General features: G+C 39.5%; 4 protein-coding genes across 5 annotated transcripts; 2 read left to right on the top strand and 2 right to left on the bottom strand.

Moving 5' to 3' along the window:
* Nucleotides 1–104: 104 nt before the first annotated feature.
* gtf2h3 (general transcription factor IIH, polypeptide 3) lies at nt 105–3,465 on the bottom strand. The gene is made up of 14 exons (XM_068310471.1): nt 3,440–3,465; nt 3,252–3,349; nt 3,019–3,098; nt 2,817–2,923; nt 2,152–2,294; nt 1,972–2,034; nt 1,540–1,569; nt 1,426–1,454; nt 1,268–1,342; nt 1,128–1,181; nt 799–867; nt 569–704; nt 438–474; nt 105–329 (listed from the first exon to the last, which is right to left on the bottom strand). The coding sequence occupies exons 2-14, from the start codon at nt 3,259–3,261 to the stop codon at nt 260–262; spliced, it is 903 nt and encodes a 300-aa protein (XP_068166572.1). The 5' UTR covers nt 3,262–3,349; nt 3,440–3,465; the 3' UTR covers nt 105–259.
* Nucleotides 3,466–4,283: 818 nt separating this feature from the next.
* On the top strand, nt 4,284–8,404 carry slc35d2 (solute carrier family 35 member D2). Of its 2 annotated transcripts, XM_068310444.1 has the most exons (12): nt 4,284–4,506; nt 4,598–4,631; nt 5,789–5,875; nt 5,972–6,039; nt 6,126–6,197; nt 6,376–6,444; nt 6,532–6,634; nt 7,082–7,174; nt 7,255–7,322; nt 7,415–7,493; nt 7,725–7,807; nt 8,264–8,404. In XM_068310444.1, the coding sequence occupies exons 1-12, from the start codon at nt 4,379–4,381 to the stop codon at nt 8,376–8,378; spliced, it is 999 nt and encodes a 332-aa protein (XP_068166545.1). In that variant the 5' UTR covers nt 4,284–4,378; the 3' UTR covers nt 8,379–8,404. The 2 variants fall into 2 exon arrangements, with proteins under 2 accessions (XP_068166545.1, XP_068166546.1); XM_068310445.1 differs by lacking the exon at nt 7,082–7,174.
* A 117-nt stretch (nt 8,405–8,521) lies between these two features.
* znf367 (zinc finger protein 367) lies at nt 8,522–12,863 on the bottom strand. Its single transcript, XM_068310446.1, has 5 exons — nt 12,358–12,863; nt 11,514–11,664; nt 11,182–11,301; nt 10,670–10,808; nt 8,522–10,547 (listed from the first exon to the last, which is right to left on the bottom strand). Exons 1-5 carry the CDS (start codon nt 12,634–12,636, stop codon nt 10,298–10,300), a joined length of 939 nt encoding a protein of 312 aa, XP_068166547.1. The 5' UTR covers nt 12,637–12,863; the 3' UTR covers nt 8,522–10,297.
* A 4,751-nt stretch (nt 12,864–17,614) lies between these two features.
* Nucleotides 17,615–21,709, top strand: zgc:103482 (intracellular hyaluronan-binding protein 4). The gene is made up of 8 exons (XM_068310288.1): nt 17,615–17,950; nt 18,742–18,889; nt 19,330–19,467; nt 19,543–19,614; nt 19,694–19,774; nt 20,227–20,398; nt 21,008–21,190; nt 21,461–21,709. Exons 1-8 carry the CDS (start codon nt 17,722–17,724, stop codon nt 21,524–21,526), a joined length of 1,089 nt encoding a protein of 362 aa, XP_068166389.1. The 5' UTR covers nt 17,615–17,721; the 3' UTR covers nt 21,527–21,709.
* Nucleotides 21,710–21,744: the final 35 nt, after the last annotated feature.

Genomic DNA, 21,744 nt, shown 5'->3' with positions numbered 1-21,744 from the left:
CGAAACGGAAATATCCACATGACAGGCAACTTAATGACAAATTTCTTTATTGTACAAATTTGTTACATAATTATTTCCACAAAAATAGCCAGTAGCCAGACTAACCGCTGCAGGTTACTTTTTCATACATTTCTACTGCCTCAAAAACATTTATAAGATGTTGCTGAGGCTTGTTAAACATCCAATAACTTCGTACAAAAAGTATATGAAAAAAAGGAAACTAAATTCAGTACATCTCTGTAACCTCAGCAAACAAATCTCAAACAGATTGCTTTAGTTTCTTCTTTTTGGGTTTGACCATCTGTGGAAGTTGGATTTTGAAGGCAGTCCTACCAAAAGATTTCAGATGATGATGAAATCACAGCAAATTTTCAATGTTCTGAGGCAATACTTATTTTTAAGACTTTTTTTTAGATATACTTTTAAAATATACTCACTCGCAGGTTGTACAGATGGGGCTGAAGTTGCAGAATACTAAAACAAGATATGACAGCATCACATACAAATCTGCAATTGTGCCAGTATTCTTAAGAATAATATCAAGCATCTGTGTCTCTGTTAGACTTACTTGACAGACAAACTGAGCACACATAGCCAATCTCAATGAGGTTGCGATGACAGAAACATGCAGCTCTGTAGTCGACGTGTGCAGGCGGTGGTAGCACCAACTGTGAGCGCTGCTCCGAGTCTGGCAGGAACACCCACTGTCCAGATAACACCACCAAATTCAGCAACCCCATTCTATACAAAGAATAAACGAGGCTCCCACAAATGTGGGAATCTGTTCGGAAATCTCACCAGAAGGTACTGGACCAGGGCAACTTTCTGAGGTACCTTCAGATACAATCCTCCAGTTATGTCACAAGCCTTCAACACAAACAAGTGAAATAAGTTGTTACACAAGTTAGGACAGCATAATATGCATCATGACAGAACCATACAGGAACGACTTAGGCTGATGAAAGCAAGAAAAGATTAAATGTGTGAAGAGACAATGAGCATTTGCATTTCTTCTTAACCTAACCTGACAAGTTTAGTCCTTCCACGTTTGGCATCTGAAGGTACTTTCCATCAAGATATATGAAAAATTACAGAAGTCGATTTTCAAAAAAAGCTAAAAAATGTACCTGCTGAAGGAGACCAGAGTCTGAGTCCAACACGCAGGCATCTATCAGGATACCCTGTTTAAAAAATAGTTTGTTTTAAAGTCTTTTCAAAAGTACAAAAGTGAAAATAACAAAGTCAAAGCACAGAAACTTGGTTGTACCTGCTTCTGAGCAGCAAAAATGACATTCATGAAGTTCATATACTGAAGGGCACAGTCCTCAGCCGCTTTAATCACCTGTCGGTTCATTACAGAAGCTGTGTTTACAGTCATAGGAAATTAAAAAAAGCATTTGACAAAATAGATCAGGTAGGGCTTACCAGTATTCTTGATTTAATCTCCTGTCCGACTAAAACAGAAAAGGCAACATTAATACATATCCAGAAGAACCACAGCACCCACTGGAGAGAAATATCATGGTAAAATTTACTGACCTTCCAAGTCTTTTGAGACCCTGTGAATATCTTAATACTCAAAGATTAAGGAAAGCACCTTGGTCATGTGTCAGCCACTGTTCCACAACTACTGGGTAACTCCAACCCCCCCCCCCCCCACACACACACACACACACACACACACACACACAAATTGTATTTCGTGATGCTGTGATCAACAATATTTCCTATCACAGACTCACACTTTTGTTACATTATAGATTTGTGCTGAAAATAAAACAGAACATATTAAAGGAAAAGATTTGCCTGTACGCTAAGCTCTCCCTACATGCAGCTCGCTCCTCCACGTCTTCCTTCTGTGCAGTCCTTCATTCATGTGACTTTATTCTTACATAAGTCGCTTTACTTATCCATAGCGGATCTTGAAAAAAGGAACTCCACCACATGACATAAATACAAGTGAAAGGATACAGCAGAGAGCTTTGGCGAGTGATCCAGCCAACAACGTATCTGTTGAATTTCCTCTCACTTCAGCTGCAAATACATACGCTTAAACACTCAGCTCATTTCAATCTCCAAAACTGTGCACCATTATTCAACAAACATAAATTCATTTAAAACAAAATTCAAGAGTTACAAACATGCACTTACTTTTTGACATAACACTCCTGATCTCTTCAGCAATAAGATTATTAGCAACTGACAGTAGTTCATACTTTCCGTCCCCGCTGGAGGGAGCCTCATCTCCACCACTGTCCCCACCTCTCCAGCCCTTACTCGGATAAAGAAAGTGACTAAAATAAAGAAGAGAAAGAGACAGACATGAAGCAGCGATGGAAGCAAAATAACATTTCATCAAGAGAGATGAGTTGTGTCACACATTATTGTTCACTGAACTGTAGAGATATACAAGTTAAACATGTTACAAAATAGAAACACACAAACATATTAGCATGATAACAAGCATGGAGTGCCCTCTACAGTTTGCTCAACAGTAATGATAAAGTAATGGAAGAAGAAGAAACATCCTTTATTGATCCCTCTAGGTGGAAATTATTTTTTTCACTCTAGTCTATTATCACCATGTACATAGAGTGTATATACTTGATTTGTTACATAGGTGGCAACCTCTCACAGTTCCAGCTGGAATTCACTGAGCTCCTGAGAGCGACCTTTTCATTCACAAATGTTGAAACAGCAGTCTGCATGCCTAGATGCTTGATTTGATACACCTGATTCTGATGGTTGAGCAAATATTTCTGGCAATATAGTGAATGCACTGTGCTGCACCAGAGCAAACTGTTGTACTGTGTTACCTGTTCTGACAATGACTGGCGATGACGGCCAATTTATTTGCTCTGGTCATGGCCATGTGGGCGTTCCCCATCACCATCACTGCATCCATGCACTTCGACAAGGTGAACTAGTCGGATACGAGAGAAACTTGTGTTATTGCCTTAAGCATATTTACAATACTGTATATAAAACATATAGTAAATGATAAATTCGTGGAACTACCTCCGACTCGCGTTGAGTTTGTTGCCCCCACCAGATTGGATTTACATCCACAACAATGACCAGCAGACTGGCTTCATCTTCTGCAGAAATTTTTTTTTTTTTAAAAAGAGAGACGTTTCACATAACGAAGCTACTCAGCACGATGAAGAAATTATACCCAGCCAACTCCTTTATCAAAACTTTACCATGACAACGATACAAACAGCAAAAATAATTGGTCAAGACAACTTTACCTGCTGCCATTCTGACAGGATGTATACGACACCAGTAAGTGGCAATTGTTCTTTTCCCGGGGTTTTATCTTCTGTAACCTTTCATTTTTGATGAAAAACTTAACAAAAAATTGAAAATATGTTATATCTGTACGTTGCGTCTGTGTAAAGTTCGGTAAAGAGAAACAGAAATAGAGTCCGTTTCGCACCTGGTTGCTCCCATCAACCATGTTAATGGCTCCTACGTCATCAGGAAGCGACCGTTTGTCTTATTTTCTTCCAGAACTGCTGCCACCTAGCGTCTATTTTTCTGTACAGCACCGTTGAGTGACGTTGTTAATGAACTCTGAATTATAAAACTAATTTTACGTCATTATACCTAATGGAGACACAGTTAATTCGCAACGCAACAATAAAAACAATACATGTAAAATATGAGAAAAATAAATCGCACAATGATTAAAGAAAGAGAGAAAGAAAGAAAGAAAGGAAGTGAAAGAAAAAACAAAGGAAACTTATTGAATAACAGTGGCCTAGGCTGAAGTCAAAGCTTATTGCGGATTTTTAAGGCCAAGTGAAAAAGTTAGAATCCGCTTGTTTTTAATCAGTAAAAATAAAAAATAAATTCAGAGTTTACTTGAACTTTAATGAGATTTACGCAGCCAAACTACATATTGTCATTTGGCCTCCTTAAAACACCGCTTAAAGCATGCCAAACCTTTGGCATTATGGCAGATGGAATGATCCCTCATCTCTCAGTGCCTCTTCCCTTGATGTGTGCTGGTTAAAGAAAGGATTGGTCATTTAGGGTTATAGTAGTTGGATAATAAAACTTTTGCAATTACCCAAGACTTCAAATAAAAGCAAAACAAACAAAAACAGAACTTTTTCCCCCCATTTTTTTTTAAACATTGGGAGTTATAAATGTTAAGTGATAAACCAGTAATTGGTCAAATCTAAAAAGTCGTCAATATTTCTCAAAGCCAAAACGATTCGTTCATATTTATGATTCATGTGACTTCCTGTCCTGTCCTGTTTGCGGGCGGACAGCAGGTACTCCAGCTGCTTACACCTGGCGACAAGTCAGGACCTACTACGCTCGAAAGCAACATTTTAATTAACGATATTACCTCAAAAAGTATCCGAAAATGCACGACAGAGTCTGTCAAGAGACATCCGAACACTCCGTTAAGTGTAAACTCCTCTCAGCGGTGTTTTACGCGGGCAGCTCGTTCCTTATCACGGTGGTGAACAAGACCGTGTTGACCACCTACAGGTAGGTCAGAGTCTGTCACCTTAATGCAGAACCGAAAAATCCTCCGGAATTCTTCGGATCCTCTTCTATTATCTGTGTGCTGGTCTCGCAGGTTCCCCTCGGTCCTGTTTCTGGGGATTGGCCAGGTAAGCTGTCCCGCAAGGGGGCGCAGTCACACTGACAGTCGTCTGGGGGCCTAGGCCCCCATGACTCTAACCAAGTGTTTTCTTAAACACCTTGTGCATTTATGTGATGTGCTTTAAAAACTACAACACTTAAGTCAACTATTGCTGTCATCACCATAAAGCAGTGCTGCTGCTGAAACTGAAGCAAAAGGTAAACAGTGTTGTGATGTTAGTTTGTAGGAGGACATTCATGCCGATATACTGTATGTACTAATGATTCTTAACAAAACTAAACTGAAGGGGTTAATTTAGTCATTCATGCGTTATTTAACCGCTTTGGTTCATGTTCTTCTTCTCCTTTCGGCTTTTCCCTTCAGGGGTCACCACAGCGAATCAGTTGCTTCCATCTAACCCTGATTTCTGCATCCTCTTCTCTCACACCAACTCTTTCACTACATCCATAAACCTCCTCTTTGGTCTTCCTCTAGGCCTCCTGCCTGGCGGTTCAAAACTCAGCATCCTTCTACCAATATATTCACCATCTCTCCTCTGGACATGTCCAAACCATCTCAGTCTGGCCTCTCTGAATTTATCTCCAAAACCTCTAACATGTGCTGTCCCTCTGATGTACTCATTCCTGATCCTATCCTTCCTGGTCACTCCCAGAGAGAACCTCAGCATCTTCATCTCTGCTACCTCCAACTCTGTCTCCTGTCTTTTCCTCAGTGACACTGTCTCTAGACCAAACAACATCACTGGTCTCACCACAGTTTTGTACACCTTTCCTTTCATTTGAGCTGAAACTCTTCTATCACACATCACACCTGACACTTTTCTCAAACCTGTTCCATCCTGTCTGTACACATTTCTTCACCTCTTTTCCACACTCTCCATTGCTCTGGACTGTTGACCCTTAGTACTTAAAATCCTCCACCTTCTTGTCAGTATTAAATTGCTTTGATACATTGCTTTGCCTTTTTAGGTTATTGTTATCATCAGTAAATAAATCCACTGTCAAGTCTGTGGGTTAGTTTGAACTAGTTAGAGGGTTAACAGCAGCACAATACTGGTACATGTATCGTACATCTATCCTGTACCGTAGGTTTGTTTTCATTTAGTCTCTTCCTGTGTGTTTCTAACATCATACACAGTCAGTCTCAGTCACTCTGATCTTTCAGATGATCACCACGATCGTCATCCTCTATGCTGCCAAAATGACCAAAACAATCCACTTTCCAGATTTCAACAGAAATGTAATTTTAAAAGTAAGCATTTTGATTTCTCTCCGAAAATCTTCCATCTTTATTTTCATTTAAATGTAATTGATTTTCCAGACAATTTCATCTGTATTTTCCTGCCAGATTTTCCCTCTTCCTTTGTTGAATGTTGGGAGCCATATCACAGGACTGGCAAGCACCAAAAAGCTCAGGTCTGTTTTTACCCTTACTGTAGATGATTGTAGTCCTGACGTTACACCGCGTTTATTCACGAGATCAAACATGTTTACTTTCACAGTTTACCCATGTTTACAGTATTACGGAAATTCACCATAGTGATGACAATGATCTTGGAAATATTTATACTAAGGTAAGAAACACATCAGATGTGTCTATTGCTGATGGGGCTTTGAAGCACTTTAATACATGAAAGTTAATGTGATTGGAGTATATATGAGACATAATAAATTAAAAGATATCATCAAGTAATCAGAGGAGCTCAATGAAAATTTTTGTGATTCATCAGAAAATCTGATCTTTTATTCCAGGAAAAGATTCCCAAAACGTCTCGTCTGCAGCGTTGTGGTTATAATTCTTGGTGCCATAGTTGCTGCAAGGTACAAGTTTCTGTAGTAAATATCTTACATTAGGGTGACTACAGGCTAAACCGATGTGCTTTGCCTCTGTCTTTCCCTTTCTGCTAGCTCTGACCTTGCCTTTGATATTGAGGGATATACATTCATCCTGCTCAATGATGCCTTCACTGCTGCGAACGGTGTGTACACCAAAAAAAGCCTAGGGACCGAGGTAACATTACCCAAATAATCTACACAAAAGACATATTGTACTTTACTATATTAGTACTTTTACAACATCTGTGTAGTTAGCTGCTTATGTGGTATATGATAACGACAGTGGTATTGCCACTATCATGCCAAACACTGAAGAAAGTTAAACTTGTCCTTGAGCTTAAATTCTTACTTTTTAAGACATGTATCCTCACACGTCATCAAATAAACATTAGTACAATACTTTGCACATGATCAAAGCTGGTCATAGAAACAAAGGATGCATTTAAATAATTATGCATAATTATTAGTTAATTATGGCACAATTAATACATTTACATACTTATAGGCAGTAAAATATGATTCATTAATACTGTCAAATGTTGACATGCATTTAAGAAACTGCTGGTTGTTATAGTGTATGTTCAGTCGTGTTTTATGTAATAGTTCCCTCTTTTTTCCAAAGGGCCTTGGAAAGTATGGCGTCTTAGTTTACAATGCACTAATCATAATAGTCCCCACTCTTTTGGCGAGTGCATTTACTGGAGATTTACACAAGGTAGACCAAGAAATGATGATGTGATCAAGAGTTTGTGCAAGATTTTACAACCAGACCTTCTCGTATGATTTTATCCACAGGCAGCTGCATTTGAGGACTGGGTTAAGGTCACTTTTATTTTGTGTTTCCTTGTGTCCTGCTTCATGGGGTATGTCAGCACGATTCAGATCAGACTCTTGAATTATACCTTTGTCACTTCTTCAGTTTCAACTTGGTTGTGTGCATTTTTTTTTCTTCCAGATTTGTGCTGACATATTCCATAGTCCTGTGCAGCTATTACAACTCGGCACTTACTACCACAATAGTGGGAGCAGTAAAGGTAAGAATATGCTGAATGGGCTTCTATTAGGACTGCAAAGTAGACATGATGTTTATCTTCTTTGAGGCATCAGATTTATCATTTCAGTAATAAAAATGTAAAAAGATATAACCTGTATGTGAACCTGGATTCTGTATCACACTGAATGAATAATGCTGTTTGACACAGCATTTCACCTCTTCAGTTTCTACCAACAATATAATTTATAACTTGTATTACATTTTTTTAAAGAATGTGGCTGTAGGTTATATTGGAATCTTTGTGAGTGGAGACTACTATTTCTCTTGGACCAACTTCCTTGGTCTCAGCATTTGGTGAGAATGTTTTTCCCTCCATACCCTTTTATTTTTCTTATACATTTGTTTTTTATATTTAGTGAAAACACATCTTTGTCATTATGAATGAAACCTGACTACATCTATGAACGGTGAAGAGTCGATAGGATGTCATTAAAGAACATGAACACATTGTGGAATTTAGTGATATCAAATCTACATCATTCAACCTTAAATGTTATGCTGCAGGTGTTTTAGATTAGTTCCAATAGAATCCTCCATCATCTCACCCTGCTCTCAGATGTTGCCAAAAACATTTAACATGAGCACTATATCTCAGACTACAAAGAAAAGATGTACTGCCTCCTAAATAAAATGTAAATACTTAGGGTTAGTTATGACTACAAGTCAAAATTAGTGTTTTTAAGAACTATCACTGTATGAATGATAGCATCATTTCTATGGTATTGATTGTTTTTGACTTTTGCTTTGCAGTATGTCAGGTGGACTCGCATACTCATTTCTCACCTTTAACACCAAATCATCTGAGAGAAATGCAGAAGTACAAGATAAGATTCATATTGAAGAAGGTTCCACAGGGAGGTACTAAAATGGAGTTTCAACTCTCACCACTTGGTGATGTTGTTCTGCTCCATATTGGAGAACAGTACCATTCATTTTTTTTTGTCTGAAATTTATCAATTTCACTCAGTTATATTACAGTTCCTATTTCACAAGTGCAAAGACAAGTTTCAGTGAATTTTTATTGAAGACCAACATTAAAACAGTGTGGACATCCTGTCAAGAGAAATACTACCTTTGAAGTGTGTAATAAAATGTCTACCAAGCACGCTCTACATGTCAAAAGCTGCTGGGATGTTAGCAGGGGGAGAACTGAAACTAAGATTCAACATCAAATCACTCAACAAATTGTGCATTCTCCATATTCTAACATACACAATGCGTATATATATATTAAATGCCATACTCTTCTCAAACCACAAAAAATGTCTAAAGGTTAGAAAAGCTTCAAATATACTATAATTGACTAAATCATTTGGTGTTGTGATTATCAAGAGTTTACTGTTTTTTTTTTCACTGTAGAGCCACATAGGTTGTAAATCAAATGGATAGTGATATAACTAGTGACATGGCAGCTAAAAGAGGATTCATTCACTGTTTAATGATGTAGTGTTATTAAAACAACACCCTGCTCTACATAAATCACTTCATGAAAAATGGGTGCACACCAACATCACTTAACCTTAAATGCTTTGGGAGCTTAGTCCACGATTTACAAAGGGCACAAATCCTTCTATAGGATGTTTGGATACAACATATTCCAAATGGATTTTTTCAACTTGAGAGAATATTACTCTGCAAACATCAAATGATTCCAGGGACCTTTAACAATTAAACAAAATGAGAATATGGTGAAATAAATATCAAATAATTAAATCTTTGACATGAGATGAAGCACCAGATAAACTTTGTCATGTCTGCTTTATAACTAGCCAGCCACCATTTAATATAAAAGGTGGGTGACATTATAGTATTAGAAAGACTCCAGACTGGTTAAAAGCTCGGCCTGCAGGATTTACACATTTATCATATCCATCAGGAAAAATAGATGTTGAAAATGAATTAAGGGATGTTCAAAAATGCAGTCTTGACCTTCAGTTATAGTAGAATATTATTGCTTTGCATTAATTATCTCCATCCAGGTGACACAGGAGTCGACTCTAGGTGGACGGCCTGGTGCTTCTTTATCTTCTAATACCATTAGGTTCACATAATTCTCCCTAATGCGCAAATTTTGACTATTTGTTAGCATTACCTAACTCCTGAATTAGACTTGCAACGATCACTTCTCCTTTGCATATATAAATATACAGAACTGATCTGGTTCCCCAGTTGTGTCTATCACTACCTGGAGAACTGTTTACCACCACTACTGAAAACAGCAGCAGTGAAATTGTGCTTAAAAAACTGAAGACGAAACCCAGGAGCATGATAAGATCCCCTCTGACAGTTAGAATTCAACTTTGCGTTTCCTATGCATGACCAGACCCTGTATCATTCTGTCATCTGAGCTTAATCCCTATACACATCAGTCATACACACCGTTCCACTCACCCCAAACTTAAAAAAACTTGTTACCATCAAAGTGCAAACAAAACTTGATAATAGGTACTCTTCCTTTGCCTTTAGAAGACAGGAGAAAGAAAGACATTCTTCATATTGTCAAATCTACAATTATAGCAGCCTAGAAAAGGATAAAATTGAAGCTGAATAAGGTGCTTTAGCTTGTGCCTTCCTGGTGCTGACTGGGGTAAATGACACTTGTACATCAACAAAGATCTCTCACCAATTCAGCTTTCTCGAAGTCTGGTTATACAACCTTTTATAGAATAAAACTAAACTGGTCATTGATCTGCATTAATGAACAATTTGTAGCTACAGCACATACTTCAGGAAGGCAGAATGGGGATGGAGGTCAGAGTCTAAAATCAGGAAGTGGGTGGATGTTCAGGCTGACAGGTTGTTGGCCAGCTCAATAAGTGCCAGAGCGCCATGGAGACGCTCCCGTTGCTCCTGGAGGCGGCGCTTGGCAGCCCCTCCTCCTTGATTACCCTTCTCTTCCTCTGCATCTTCTTCCTCTTCATCTGTCTGGAGATACTCCATAGGATCCTGCTGTTCCTGGTCCTCCACTCCTTCCTCTCCCTGTGGCTTCACTTTGGTGGTTGTAGGGGCACGTTGCTCACGGGTCTGCCAGTACCTTCAAGGAAAGGAATACATTAACATAAAATTTAAGCAGAAAATTAAATGTGCGAAAGCCGAGGTTATATTGTGCAAATGTGATAAAAGTACTTCAACAAGGTGTCCTGAGTGTTTGCTTACTTTGCCAACCACTCTGCTACAGCCTTGTTATCCACAGACTGGGCTTTTCCCAGGCCTTGCTTTGGTTCCTCTCTCTTCAGGCGGGAGAAAGGATGCTTGGGACAATGACGGTTGGCATGTGTGAACCGATTTCCACATCCTATGGACAAAAGGACAGATATATTGATAATTTAGTAAGTCATGGTGGCCTGTAAAGAAGACAGCTAGTATCTGTAATGTGACTGAGTTACAAAAGTGACTTATGAAAATTTGGAATAGTGAATAAATTTGGTTGACCATGTTTTAAGTGGTGGTGACTTAGAGTCGTATTTTTAAATGATAACATACCATATTTTATTACAGTCTGGTTAATTATTAATGTTTATAAGGGACTTTCCAAATAAACTGAAGTCACACTAACAGACCCACTTTTATGTCTAAATATGGATCAGTTTCATTTAACTCAAACTCAAAAGTAAATTAGTTTTTTCCCCTTTCCCCTCAGAATAAAAGCAATCACATTTCAAACCCACCTTTCTCTGAGCAGACAAAGGGTTTCTCTCCTGTGTGCAGCCGCTGGTGTGTCTTCAGCTGACCACTCTGGACGAAGGCCTTCCCGCAGTTTGGGTAGTCACAAAGATATGGCCTCTCTCCTGGGGATGGAAAATTGAGATTGTTTAAAAAATAACCAGCATTGCAAATGTTTATATATAATGCAGCTCATGAGATCCATGCAAAATGTTTTATATTTCCAAGTGTAAAAATGAAAGCTAAAGACTAGTATTGTGTTCACCTTTTCAAGGTGAAAAAAGGTAACCCATTATAAAGCCTCTTTTCACACAAGCTCTGCACCCACTCTACTCACCCGTGTGAGTCCTCTTATGAGCCTGGAGAGACTTCTCTCGGGGAAACACCCTGTTGCAGATGTTACAGCGAATACGGCTGGATGACGTCTCCCCTTCAGTGATGAGCTCCCGCACAGTGTCAGCCCGTGGGCGCCCTCTGCGGATCCCATCCTGACAGAGGCGTACACACAACTTTAGCTGCAGCAATAAGTTAGCATAAGCCTTTTTTGGTTTATGCTAATAATTACTTACTTAGCAGACATATTTTAGAACTTCTAATCGTTTAAATGCTCAGAACAAAACGTTCGTGCCAGTATTAAATCGATATACGTTCGAATATGTTGATATTCGGTGTTTGTATCGATCACTACGTCCTCAATAAACGATCTCACGTATGACATCAGAACCGGAAGTACGTTTGTCTTCTAATTCATCCATATCCGGTTAAAGTTTTGGCGCGCGACGACACGTCATACATCAGCAGCTGCTCCTGAATCAGGAAGTAACGGGGGTTTAAAATCCACCATCTCCTACCCTAATGCGCGGGCGTTTTTTTTAAATGACTCAGTCTCGGCCATATTAAGGCAGATTCAAAAGAAAAAGTGTTCATGCTCGTAATAACAGTTTAAGAACAGTTTAAGTTTGCATTCTATTAGCCTTCATAACTCCGGTCAGAATAGTTCGCGTCCGTGAAAGATGTCATTATTATGCATGAGTTCTTTTCAATGCTAATGTTAATACACTGAGGCCTAGTTAACTTAACAGTAGCTGAACATAACAAAAACATTCAAAAACCACACAACAACATGAACTACAACACACGGCACTCAGCCACACTTTTAAAAATAAGAAAACTCTGCTTACCCTGATTTGGTCGGGTGAAGGAGCGATGTCCGCTTCTCTGGCCGTCTGTGTACCGGTAGGCGAGGAAGCCCCACTCACTGAGCCCGGACTCAGAGTCACGTTGTGGGCGTTCTCCCCCCATTTCCACGGGTAGACCATGAAGTCGCTGAAACCAGGACTAGTCGGTGTCAGAGCCTCCGCTTTGTTGGGTTTGATCGGAGTGGTCTTGATGACAGATACCAAAACTCTTTTGGGGGAGTCGTTGCAGAAAATAACTTGCGGATGTTTATTTTCAGCCATTGCTTGAATATAAGAACTAGCGTTTAAGTCCTAAAAATAACTCTAAACGTTAAATCTTATTTCAATGCGAAAAAAAGTTTATAAATAAAAGTCTCTTCAATCTGGAGTGAATATGCCCTTCATGTCCCAACAGGAACGGGAAAACAAAAAGATCTAGGATCCGTCCTTTACCACAAAGAGTCCAACCGGATGAGGAGCGAACTTTCCTGCTCGTCGCGGCGGTTCGTCCTAACCGACCCGTGTGCGCCCACGGAAACATCGTCCCGCGTTGCAAAATCGCGCCCGAGCAGTTGACGAACCAATCGGCTGCGTGAATCCGAGCCCACTTGTCAAGCGTAACCAATGAGAGACTTCAATTAGATACACCCACCTCCCCTCTGGGCCAATAGGCTATCACTGGCTGTTCTGCGTGCAGTGATTGGTCGAAATAATGTCGTCCAATGAGATTTAAATACTAGAAGCGCGCTCTTGTTGACTGACGTGTATGTTGGCAAATGAAATCGAGAGAGAACACACGTTCAGCCAATGGAAGTGGAGGGCGGTTAATTTCACATTCCGGAAGGGCAGGTGTCAGTTTCCCGCGCAGAGACGTGTGTTTATGTTATTACGTTTTGGGGTCAGTTTAAAGGGAAAAGAAACAGTGGAACGAAGGCGCCAAAATTACGTAATCATTTTAAAACTGAAACCCTTGAACAAAGACAGGACTGTTTGAGCGAGAAGGAGGATAAAACATGGATTATTTAAGACTTTTGTGTCCAAATGCTGTGAATCAAGATGAACGTGTTATAAAAAATAAATAAATAAAATAGATCATCTACCTTGATGGGAAATGTTCAAACGATTTAGTTCAGGAATATGAAATATAATTTAATGAACATAAACAGGAACCAGAGGGCAGAGCTGTATCAGTTTTTACATTCTAGCCCACCGTGCACAATGGTACATCTAAGAAGACTTAATGTAGATTTAACGACTCCGGAAATATTATTATAGGAACAATTTAACTCTGGTGTCATGGTGTCCTTTGACTGAGTTCTTTCAATTACAGGTTGTGGCTTCCTTTTCCTCACTAATTTGATTACATCTTGAAAGAACAGATAATGTATCCTTCTGCACTGTACAATATGTCTGCAGCATACCTTCCCTAGTATAATGTACTGGAAAAGGAACTAATTTACACATCCACATTATAAATATTTTTAAGAATGTCCTGAATAGTAATATACTTCTTCTTGTCCTTTGAGCTTTTCCCGTCAGGGGTTGCCACAGCGAATCAGTTGCCTCCATCTAACCTTGTCTTCTGCATCCTCTTCTCTCACACCAACTACCTTCATGTCCTCTTTCACTACATCCATAAACCTCCTCTTTGGTCTTCCTCTAGGCCTCCTGCCTGGCAGTTCAAAACTCAGCATCCTTCTACCAATATATTCACTATCTCTCCTCTGGACATGTCCAAACCATCTCAGTCTAGCCTCTCTGACCTGAATAGTAATGTACCCATACTGTTATTTAAACTCTTGTTTTTGCTTCCTACATTAAATGTCACATATTGTCTTATATCAAACCCCCCAGTAGTGATTTCTTTGCAGCAATTTGACAGCTCTAATTCACACAGCTGTGGCTCAAACGCATCTGCTAATTTATAGTTTTAATAACGACAGTAGGAGATAAACTTGAAGTGCTCCCAATTGTCTATACTGACTGACCATCTTTAATGACAGACTGTCATTTGTCTCTAGTTGAGTTGTTTTCTGACATAATATGCATTACTCCTGCCATTAAATAGGTATTATTATTATTATGACTATTATTATTATTATTATTATTATTATTATTACTGCAACCTTTTTAAGATAATCGTAATAGTATATGAAATTGTCATTGAGTCACCAGATGCTATTATGGGGAGCATACATGAATAATAAAACCATAACATTGTTGGTGAAGCTAAAATCACTAGCAAATTTAGTGAACCCATTTTTTTTTTTCCGAATAGGCTTTGCAATAGCCCAAACAGACTTTGTTAATAGAGCTCCAATGTGTATTCTGTTAAAGCCTAAATTTAAATTTTACATTTGACTGCATATTACCAACATGGATGAATCAAGAATTCTTTATAAAGTCATGGAAAATGACTACTGTCGGAGAAAAGGATACAAAAAGATACCAAGAGCACCAAATGTTTCTAAAAATACAGGTCAAAGTTCAAGGTTGTAGAGAGGCTCCACTACAAAGTGTGGCATGAAGAGGAAGTCTCAACGGTTGTCATCAGATTCTTGGGAAGGCAGGTGGATAATAGCTAACAGAGATTCATTATTGCAGCAACAATTAACCCACACTGTTCATCTACCTCTCTATCCAGACTGAAGGTTGAACTCTAATATGTTAGTTAATTGATCTACCATCAATATGAAAAAAATATATCAATAATATATTAAATATTAATGTATGATAGTAAATTAAAACACCACAATTATGTGGCACCTCCCTCCCTCCCAGAAACCTAACCTGCAAATATGTGGGATAAGGGGGACCCTCACCCCCACCCCTCAGTTTTTACATCTCTATCTCTGTGGAATAAATTTTATCCTCTGGGGGGTGTAGAGGGAAGCCAACCCTTAAGCCACTATGATATTCCACCGCACAATATTATATCAGATTATCATATACTGTAGATGTATTCTGTTTTAACGGAAACCTGGCTATGTGAGGATGAGTATGTGTCCCTAAATGAAGCTACTCCCCCTAATCACCTAAATTTTCAGATCCATTGAGACTCAGACAACTGAATCTAAACCTAAGGTGAATTTTAACTCATTTGAAAGTCTTAGTCCGAGCCTATCAAACCCAACCCACTGCAGCCTTTATTACAACTTATTGTCCTCCTTGTGCGTGCACTGACTATTTATCAGAGTTTGAAAAATTCAGGAATATTTTAACACAGAATGATGCATAGAGATTAATCCATGTTTTTATCACATCCAGACCAGACTATTGCAACTCACTTTTGTCAGGCTGCCCCAAAAAATCATTTAAGAACCTTCAGTTTATCCAGATTGCTGCTGCCTGTGTGACTAGGACCAGTGTTGGTTTCTCTGCACTTGCTGCCTTTAAAAGCTAAAATAGACTATAAAATACTCCTCACCAGAACATTTAAGATTGGCCTTCACCACTGCACCGCCTGTGAATATGGGGGAATGGGCTAAGATTCATGGTGAACACTGTGGGAAGCTGTCATCTGTCTGTGAATCATGTTTCCAAAGTTGTCATAGCAACAAAATGGTGCTGTGGATTGAATAAATCTGAGACTGTAGCAGTCAAGAAGTTTCTCATTTGGCTTTTGCAGACATCTGACACATATTTTACCAATAAATCTAATATGCAATGACATTTGAATAAATTAGCTCAGAACTTTGGCTACACTAACATTAATCCCAGTCATTTATTTACTTGATAAAAATAAATAAAATTGATTTTTGCATAAATCGGCACCTTTGAACTTAACAGCCTGACAAAGCAACACCAACAGGAGACAAGAGCTTTTTACAGTCTCTTCTCCTTCTTTTCCTTTCGGCTTTTCCCTTCAGGGGTCGCCACAGCGAATCAATTTCCTCCATCTAGCCCTGTCCTTTGAATCCTCTTCTCTCACACCAACTACCTTCATGTCTTCCCTCATTACATCCATAAACCTCCTCTTTGGTCTTCCTCTAGGCCTCCTGCCTGGCAGCTCAAAACTCAGCATCCTTCTACCGATATATTCACTATTTCTCCTCTGGACATGTCCAAACCATCTCAGTCTGGCCTCTCTGACTTTATCTCCAAAACCTCTAACATGTGCTGTCCCTCTGATGTACTCATTCCTGATCCTATCCTTCCTGGTCACTCCCAAAGAGAACCTCTGCATCTTCATCTCTGCTACCTCCAGCTCTGTCTCCTGTCTTTTCCTCAGTGACACTGTCTCTAGGCCAAACAACATCGCTGGTCTCACCACAGTTTTGTACACCTTTCCTTTCATTTTAGCTGAAACTCTTCTCTCACACATCACACCTGACACTTTCCTCCACCCGTTCCATCCTGCCTGTACACGCTTCTTCACCTCTTTTCCACACTCTCCATTGCTCTGGACTCTTGACCTTAGGTACTTAAAATCTTCCACTTTCTTGATCTCTTCTCCCTGTAACCTCACTCTTCCACTTGGGTCCCTCTCATTCTCACACATGTACTCTGTCTTACTGCGGCTAACCTTCATTCCTCTCCTTTCCAGGACAAACCTCCACCTCTCTAGCTTCTCCTCCACCTGTTCCCTGCTCTCACTACAGATCACAATGTCATCTGCAAACATCATAGTCCATGGAGATTCCTGTCTAACCTCGTCTGTCAGCCTGTCCATCACCATAGCGAACAAGAAGGGGCTCAGAGCTGATCCCTGATGCAGTCCCACCTCCACCTTGAACTCCTCTGTCACACCTACATCACACCTCACCACTGTCTTACAGTCCTCATACATGTCCTGCACCACTCTAACATACTTCTCTGCCACTCCAGACTTCCTCATACAATACCACAGTTCCTCTCTGGGCACCCTGTCATAAGCTTTCTCCAGATCTACAAAAACACAATGCAGCTCCCTCTGGCCTTCTCTGTACTTCTCTATCAACATCCTCAAAGCAAATACTGCATCTGTAGTACTCTTTTTTGGCATGAAACCATACTGCTGCTCACAAATGTTCACTTCTGCCCTTAGTCTAGCTTCCACTACTCTCTCCCATAACTTCATTGTATGGCTCATCAGCTTTAATCCTCTGTAGTTGCCACAACTCTGCACATCTCCCTTGTTCTTAAAAGAGCTTTTTACAGTCTGTGAGGCGAATATTTAAGACGGAGATGTGGCGCCGCCTGCGCTCACACCAGCAAACAATTAGACGCGTTCACAATCCGCCCTCAACCATTTGTTGGATGTTCACCTGCTGCAGAGGATCGGTCATCGCTCGTTTCTTGTGCAGCTGGGAAGGCACACGGTAACATTTCATCTCTGTCCTGGTGGATCGATCATTAGGAGGGAAAACATTGTGCGCTGGATTCCCGATGGGTTCCCAGGTTAAAATGCTCCCGGACGCCTACGGCTGCGTCGTGGCGAACAGGTTCGGAAATCTCCTGGACAGCGATGCTGACCCGTTCGATTTAATGAGCCAAGTGGAAATGATGAAAGACAAAAAGAAAAAGAAGAAGGAAGAAGAGGAGAAGAAATGCAAGCCGAAAAAAAATGTTTATAAGGAATCCCAGAAGGACAGACGCCTCCCCCTCGACTCTGATGGTAAAGACTGTTCCAGGTGAACCAAAAGTCACCAGATCCAAACTGAGTTTTTTTTTATTTTTTAAATTTGCTTATCAGCTAAATATTTTGAAATGCCAGTTAATTTTTATTTAAATTGTATATAAGTATATAATTGTATATAAGTTTTGATGAAATTGTGTAAGGAGACGTTTTGCCCATGTCTTGAAAAACAGGCCAAACAAAAAGCGTTCTACCAGTATACTGAAGTTGAAACTAGACTTGGCACGTCATCAGAGATATTAAATACCTATCTGTAGGGTAGCAATATGTATATGATCACAACACCAACCAACAGAGAGGGCGAAGAGGCATCGATATGTCGCTGTTTCAGTTATTCAAATGTGTTTCCTGTATCTGTGAAAGGTAAGAAGGTGTAAGAAAGGATCCAGATTCACCATCATGGAAATTCAGATTTTTCTGATCATCAGCTACTGATTAGAAAGATTTTCTAGATGCTTGCAGTAGGTTTTCAGTGTCATTGGAGGGCAAGTCTGACAAACCCCCCCATCATTTTAGATGGTTTAATTATACATATTCTCTTCCAGGTGACACAGAATACATGAGTTGTACATGTTTGTACATGTACATGTTACCTAAATGGTAACATTCAGGTGTATTCTCAATTTTTCCAGGTTTATTGACTACCTGTTTCTGAATTTCCTGATCAAATGTTAGACTTCAATCCATGGGGAAACACAGTTGGAAATGTGATAGATAAGCAACAAAAATTAATGTGCACAACATATCTGTAAGCAGTGTTCTGTTTTCAGTCCACAAGCAGCAGCAGAAGCAGCAGCCTGGACCAATAACAGAGAACAGAAGAGTAGGAGAGGAACCCCAGAGGGCCTGGAAGAAGACTGCGTTTGGAGAGCGTGGGACCCACCAAGAGGAGTATCCACAGGAGTTTCCCATCTCAAAGTATGTTTTTTTCATTCAAGCTGAGGGTTTGTACAGAGACTTTGTTCAGACAGCTCCCCCGCTGACCCGGTTGTTTCCAATTTTAAACCCGTAACATGTGGATCAGTGTGTTGACTAGAAGTGGTCCTGACAGCGTATTAACTTAATGTTTGAACTTGGACTTGTTGACGAGTCTAAAATTGTAGAAAGTCCCCAATTTAATCTAGCAGGTATTGTATGTTTTATCTTGTGTTATCAATACTTATTTTCTGGCGCAGACTAGTGAGTGTAGCAAATCTCTAATGTTGGCTCATGTTTTCACATAATTACCTGTATTGTAATTTAACTAAAGTAACGTCACCTATTATTTTTTTATTTTTATTTTATTGTCCAAGAAAAGGTACAAAAAATGACCAATTCCAGTGACGAATCAGTGACACTTTAAACTGAATACTCCTCAGGCCTTCTGAAACTGCAGAGTCTGGTGTCGTGAGCAGAGGGGGGAACAGAGGGAGAAGAGGTAGGGGAGGAGGATTTATAAGGAACCCAAACAACTTCACTCTGAGGGGAAAGCGAGAGTATGATCGACACACTGGAACGTAAGCCTTTCGTTCACGCTCATGTGAATTTTTGGGGGCGAGAATGGTGTATTTACAGTTTTATTTTTCATGCAGGGGAAACTCCCCTGAGGAAAAAAGAGGAGGCAGAGGACCCTGGAACTGGGGCAGTGTAAATGAAACGGCAGTGTAAGTCCATTTTCATTCACAACATGCCAAATGAACGTGTGCACTGCAGACACATTTCTGTTTGTGTGTCGCTGCCCAGTGAAGTAATGGAGGTGACGTCTGATGATCCCATCAAACCTGAGGAACCCCAGCCACTTGTCGACAAAACCAATCAGAATCAGTGAGTGACACGGAATAAAGTTTTTTGAGACCCCTAAATTATTAAGTTTCTATTTTTCTTAGTTCAAGCCACACTCAAACATCAGCAGTACATAATATGGAATGGTCAGTCCATGTCTTCTCAAGAAACAATTCAGTGAAATCTCACTTTTTTCGGGCCCCAATTGTGTGCATGTCATAATTTATTAGTTTACATGTTTCAGTTTCAAACTTTATATTGGATATGGTGCATTTCTTCAGGTTTACCATGCACATGCACTTGTTTTGGTATGAATACTATATGTTCAATCAAACTACATAAAAAATAAAATCACAAACTTTATTTTTTTTAAATATTCATGCATTAATTAAATGATTTGCTGAACTACAGGGCAAATCCCTAGAGTCAATTTTTTTTTCAAAAATTAGATGTAAAAATGACAATAAAAGTGGTATTCTTTTGTGTTATGATAGAGCAGTAGAAGAGGATGGAGAAATGGTGGTCCAGGTTGCCATGGAGATGACCCTAGATGAGTGGAAGACCCTGCAGGAAGTGAGTCGTCCCAAGGCGGAGTTCAATATTCGCAAAGCCGAGGATAAGATTCCTTCCAAAGCCAAGGTCATCCACCAATCCAAGTACCTGGAGGTGAGAGTGCAAAGCAGTTTATGTACCCCGTTGGCAAGATAATGAAATCTTTAACCTATTATTATCCACAGTGGAATGTTATTTATCTTCATAGCTCATAAATTGCTATCTTACCCTAGAGAAAATCTTCTAGCCCTTCAAAATGAGGCTTCTTGACATTGATTTTTGGTTGTAAGTCACAAAGGCTGGTTTTCATCTTTGTGCAAGAAGACCTTTAGAACAGGGGTAGGTTAATAATATTAAATGAGTAATACTGGATTAGTAATATCACCTCTTTTATCATTTTTTGATGCACACACATTTTTGTTACAGCACGTCTTCACCTCTGCCTGTTGTTCCAATGGTGAAACACAGTAAAAGTATTTATTGTTAAAATGTCCTCCCTTAAAAATCTTGATTAAAATTACTCATTGCGCGGAATAGAGCATTTGATAATGGTGGAGTGTACGCCACTTGAATGATACATCTGATAACACTAGGGTTAAGTTCAGGATGTTTGTTCTGTGATGGACACTGGAAAATTTCAGACCCAGTATTTACGTAATTTCCAATTTTTCAAAATGTAGATAGAATCAAACGGAGCTGCTGTGTTTTTCCTCCTATCTTCAGAAAGTCAAAGGGACAGTGGAGGACATGGAGGAGGAAGGCAACTTCCTACGTAAGTCTGTGAATGATATCACCTCCCAGTTGGAAATCAATTTCGGTAGTCTTGGACGTCCCAGTCGTGGGGGCCGGGGAACACGAGGTGTCCCAGCAGTTCGCTCAGAGAAAGCCAAACCAGTAATGGAGAAGGTAAGTTTTCAATTTCTGATTCACTTTACTGCAGATGGATTTAGATTACTTCAAAATATATTCTAAAACGTAACATTTATTCTCATAAATATCTTGTTAGTTTTGGACTCCTTGTTAGGGAAGGAAAGGTAATGTTTGAAAGCCTTACTGAGTGTGCTAACATCATGAAATGATGACAGATGATTGGGGAAAAAAAAAAAATCAAATTTAGAAACAAACCACAATATTGGTAATTTTTCATCAGCGTTTGAATGTTCATTACCCCCCCAGGAGAGTAACCTGGCTCCTGACCCAGATGACCCAGAGGACTTTCCGGCACTATCTGCAGGCAGATGAATGACTTCACTTCTTTTCACTTGTCTCCTGTTGGAAATATTTGCTGCACTTCACACATGCTTGGAACTGTTTCTGCTTTTCGTACAATTTGGGGTTTTACTGGATTTATTTTTTTCTGTCACACCAAAGGCACAGACTGTGAGAATAAATGGTTTTGCAAGTTTATTTTGCAGCTGTTTTTTTTGTTTTTTTGTTGAGTAAAAGTAGGATATCAAAAT

This window comes from Antennarius striatus, chromosome 3 (assembly GCF_040054535.1).
Source record: "Antennarius striatus isolate MH-2024 chromosome 3, ASM4005453v1, whole genome shotgun sequence".
In the NCBI taxonomy this organism is placed as follows: domain Eukaryota; kingdom Metazoa; phylum Chordata; class Actinopteri; order Lophiiformes; family Antennariidae; genus Antennarius; species Antennarius striatus.
This window is presented reverse-complemented; position numbering and strand designations above follow the sequence as displayed.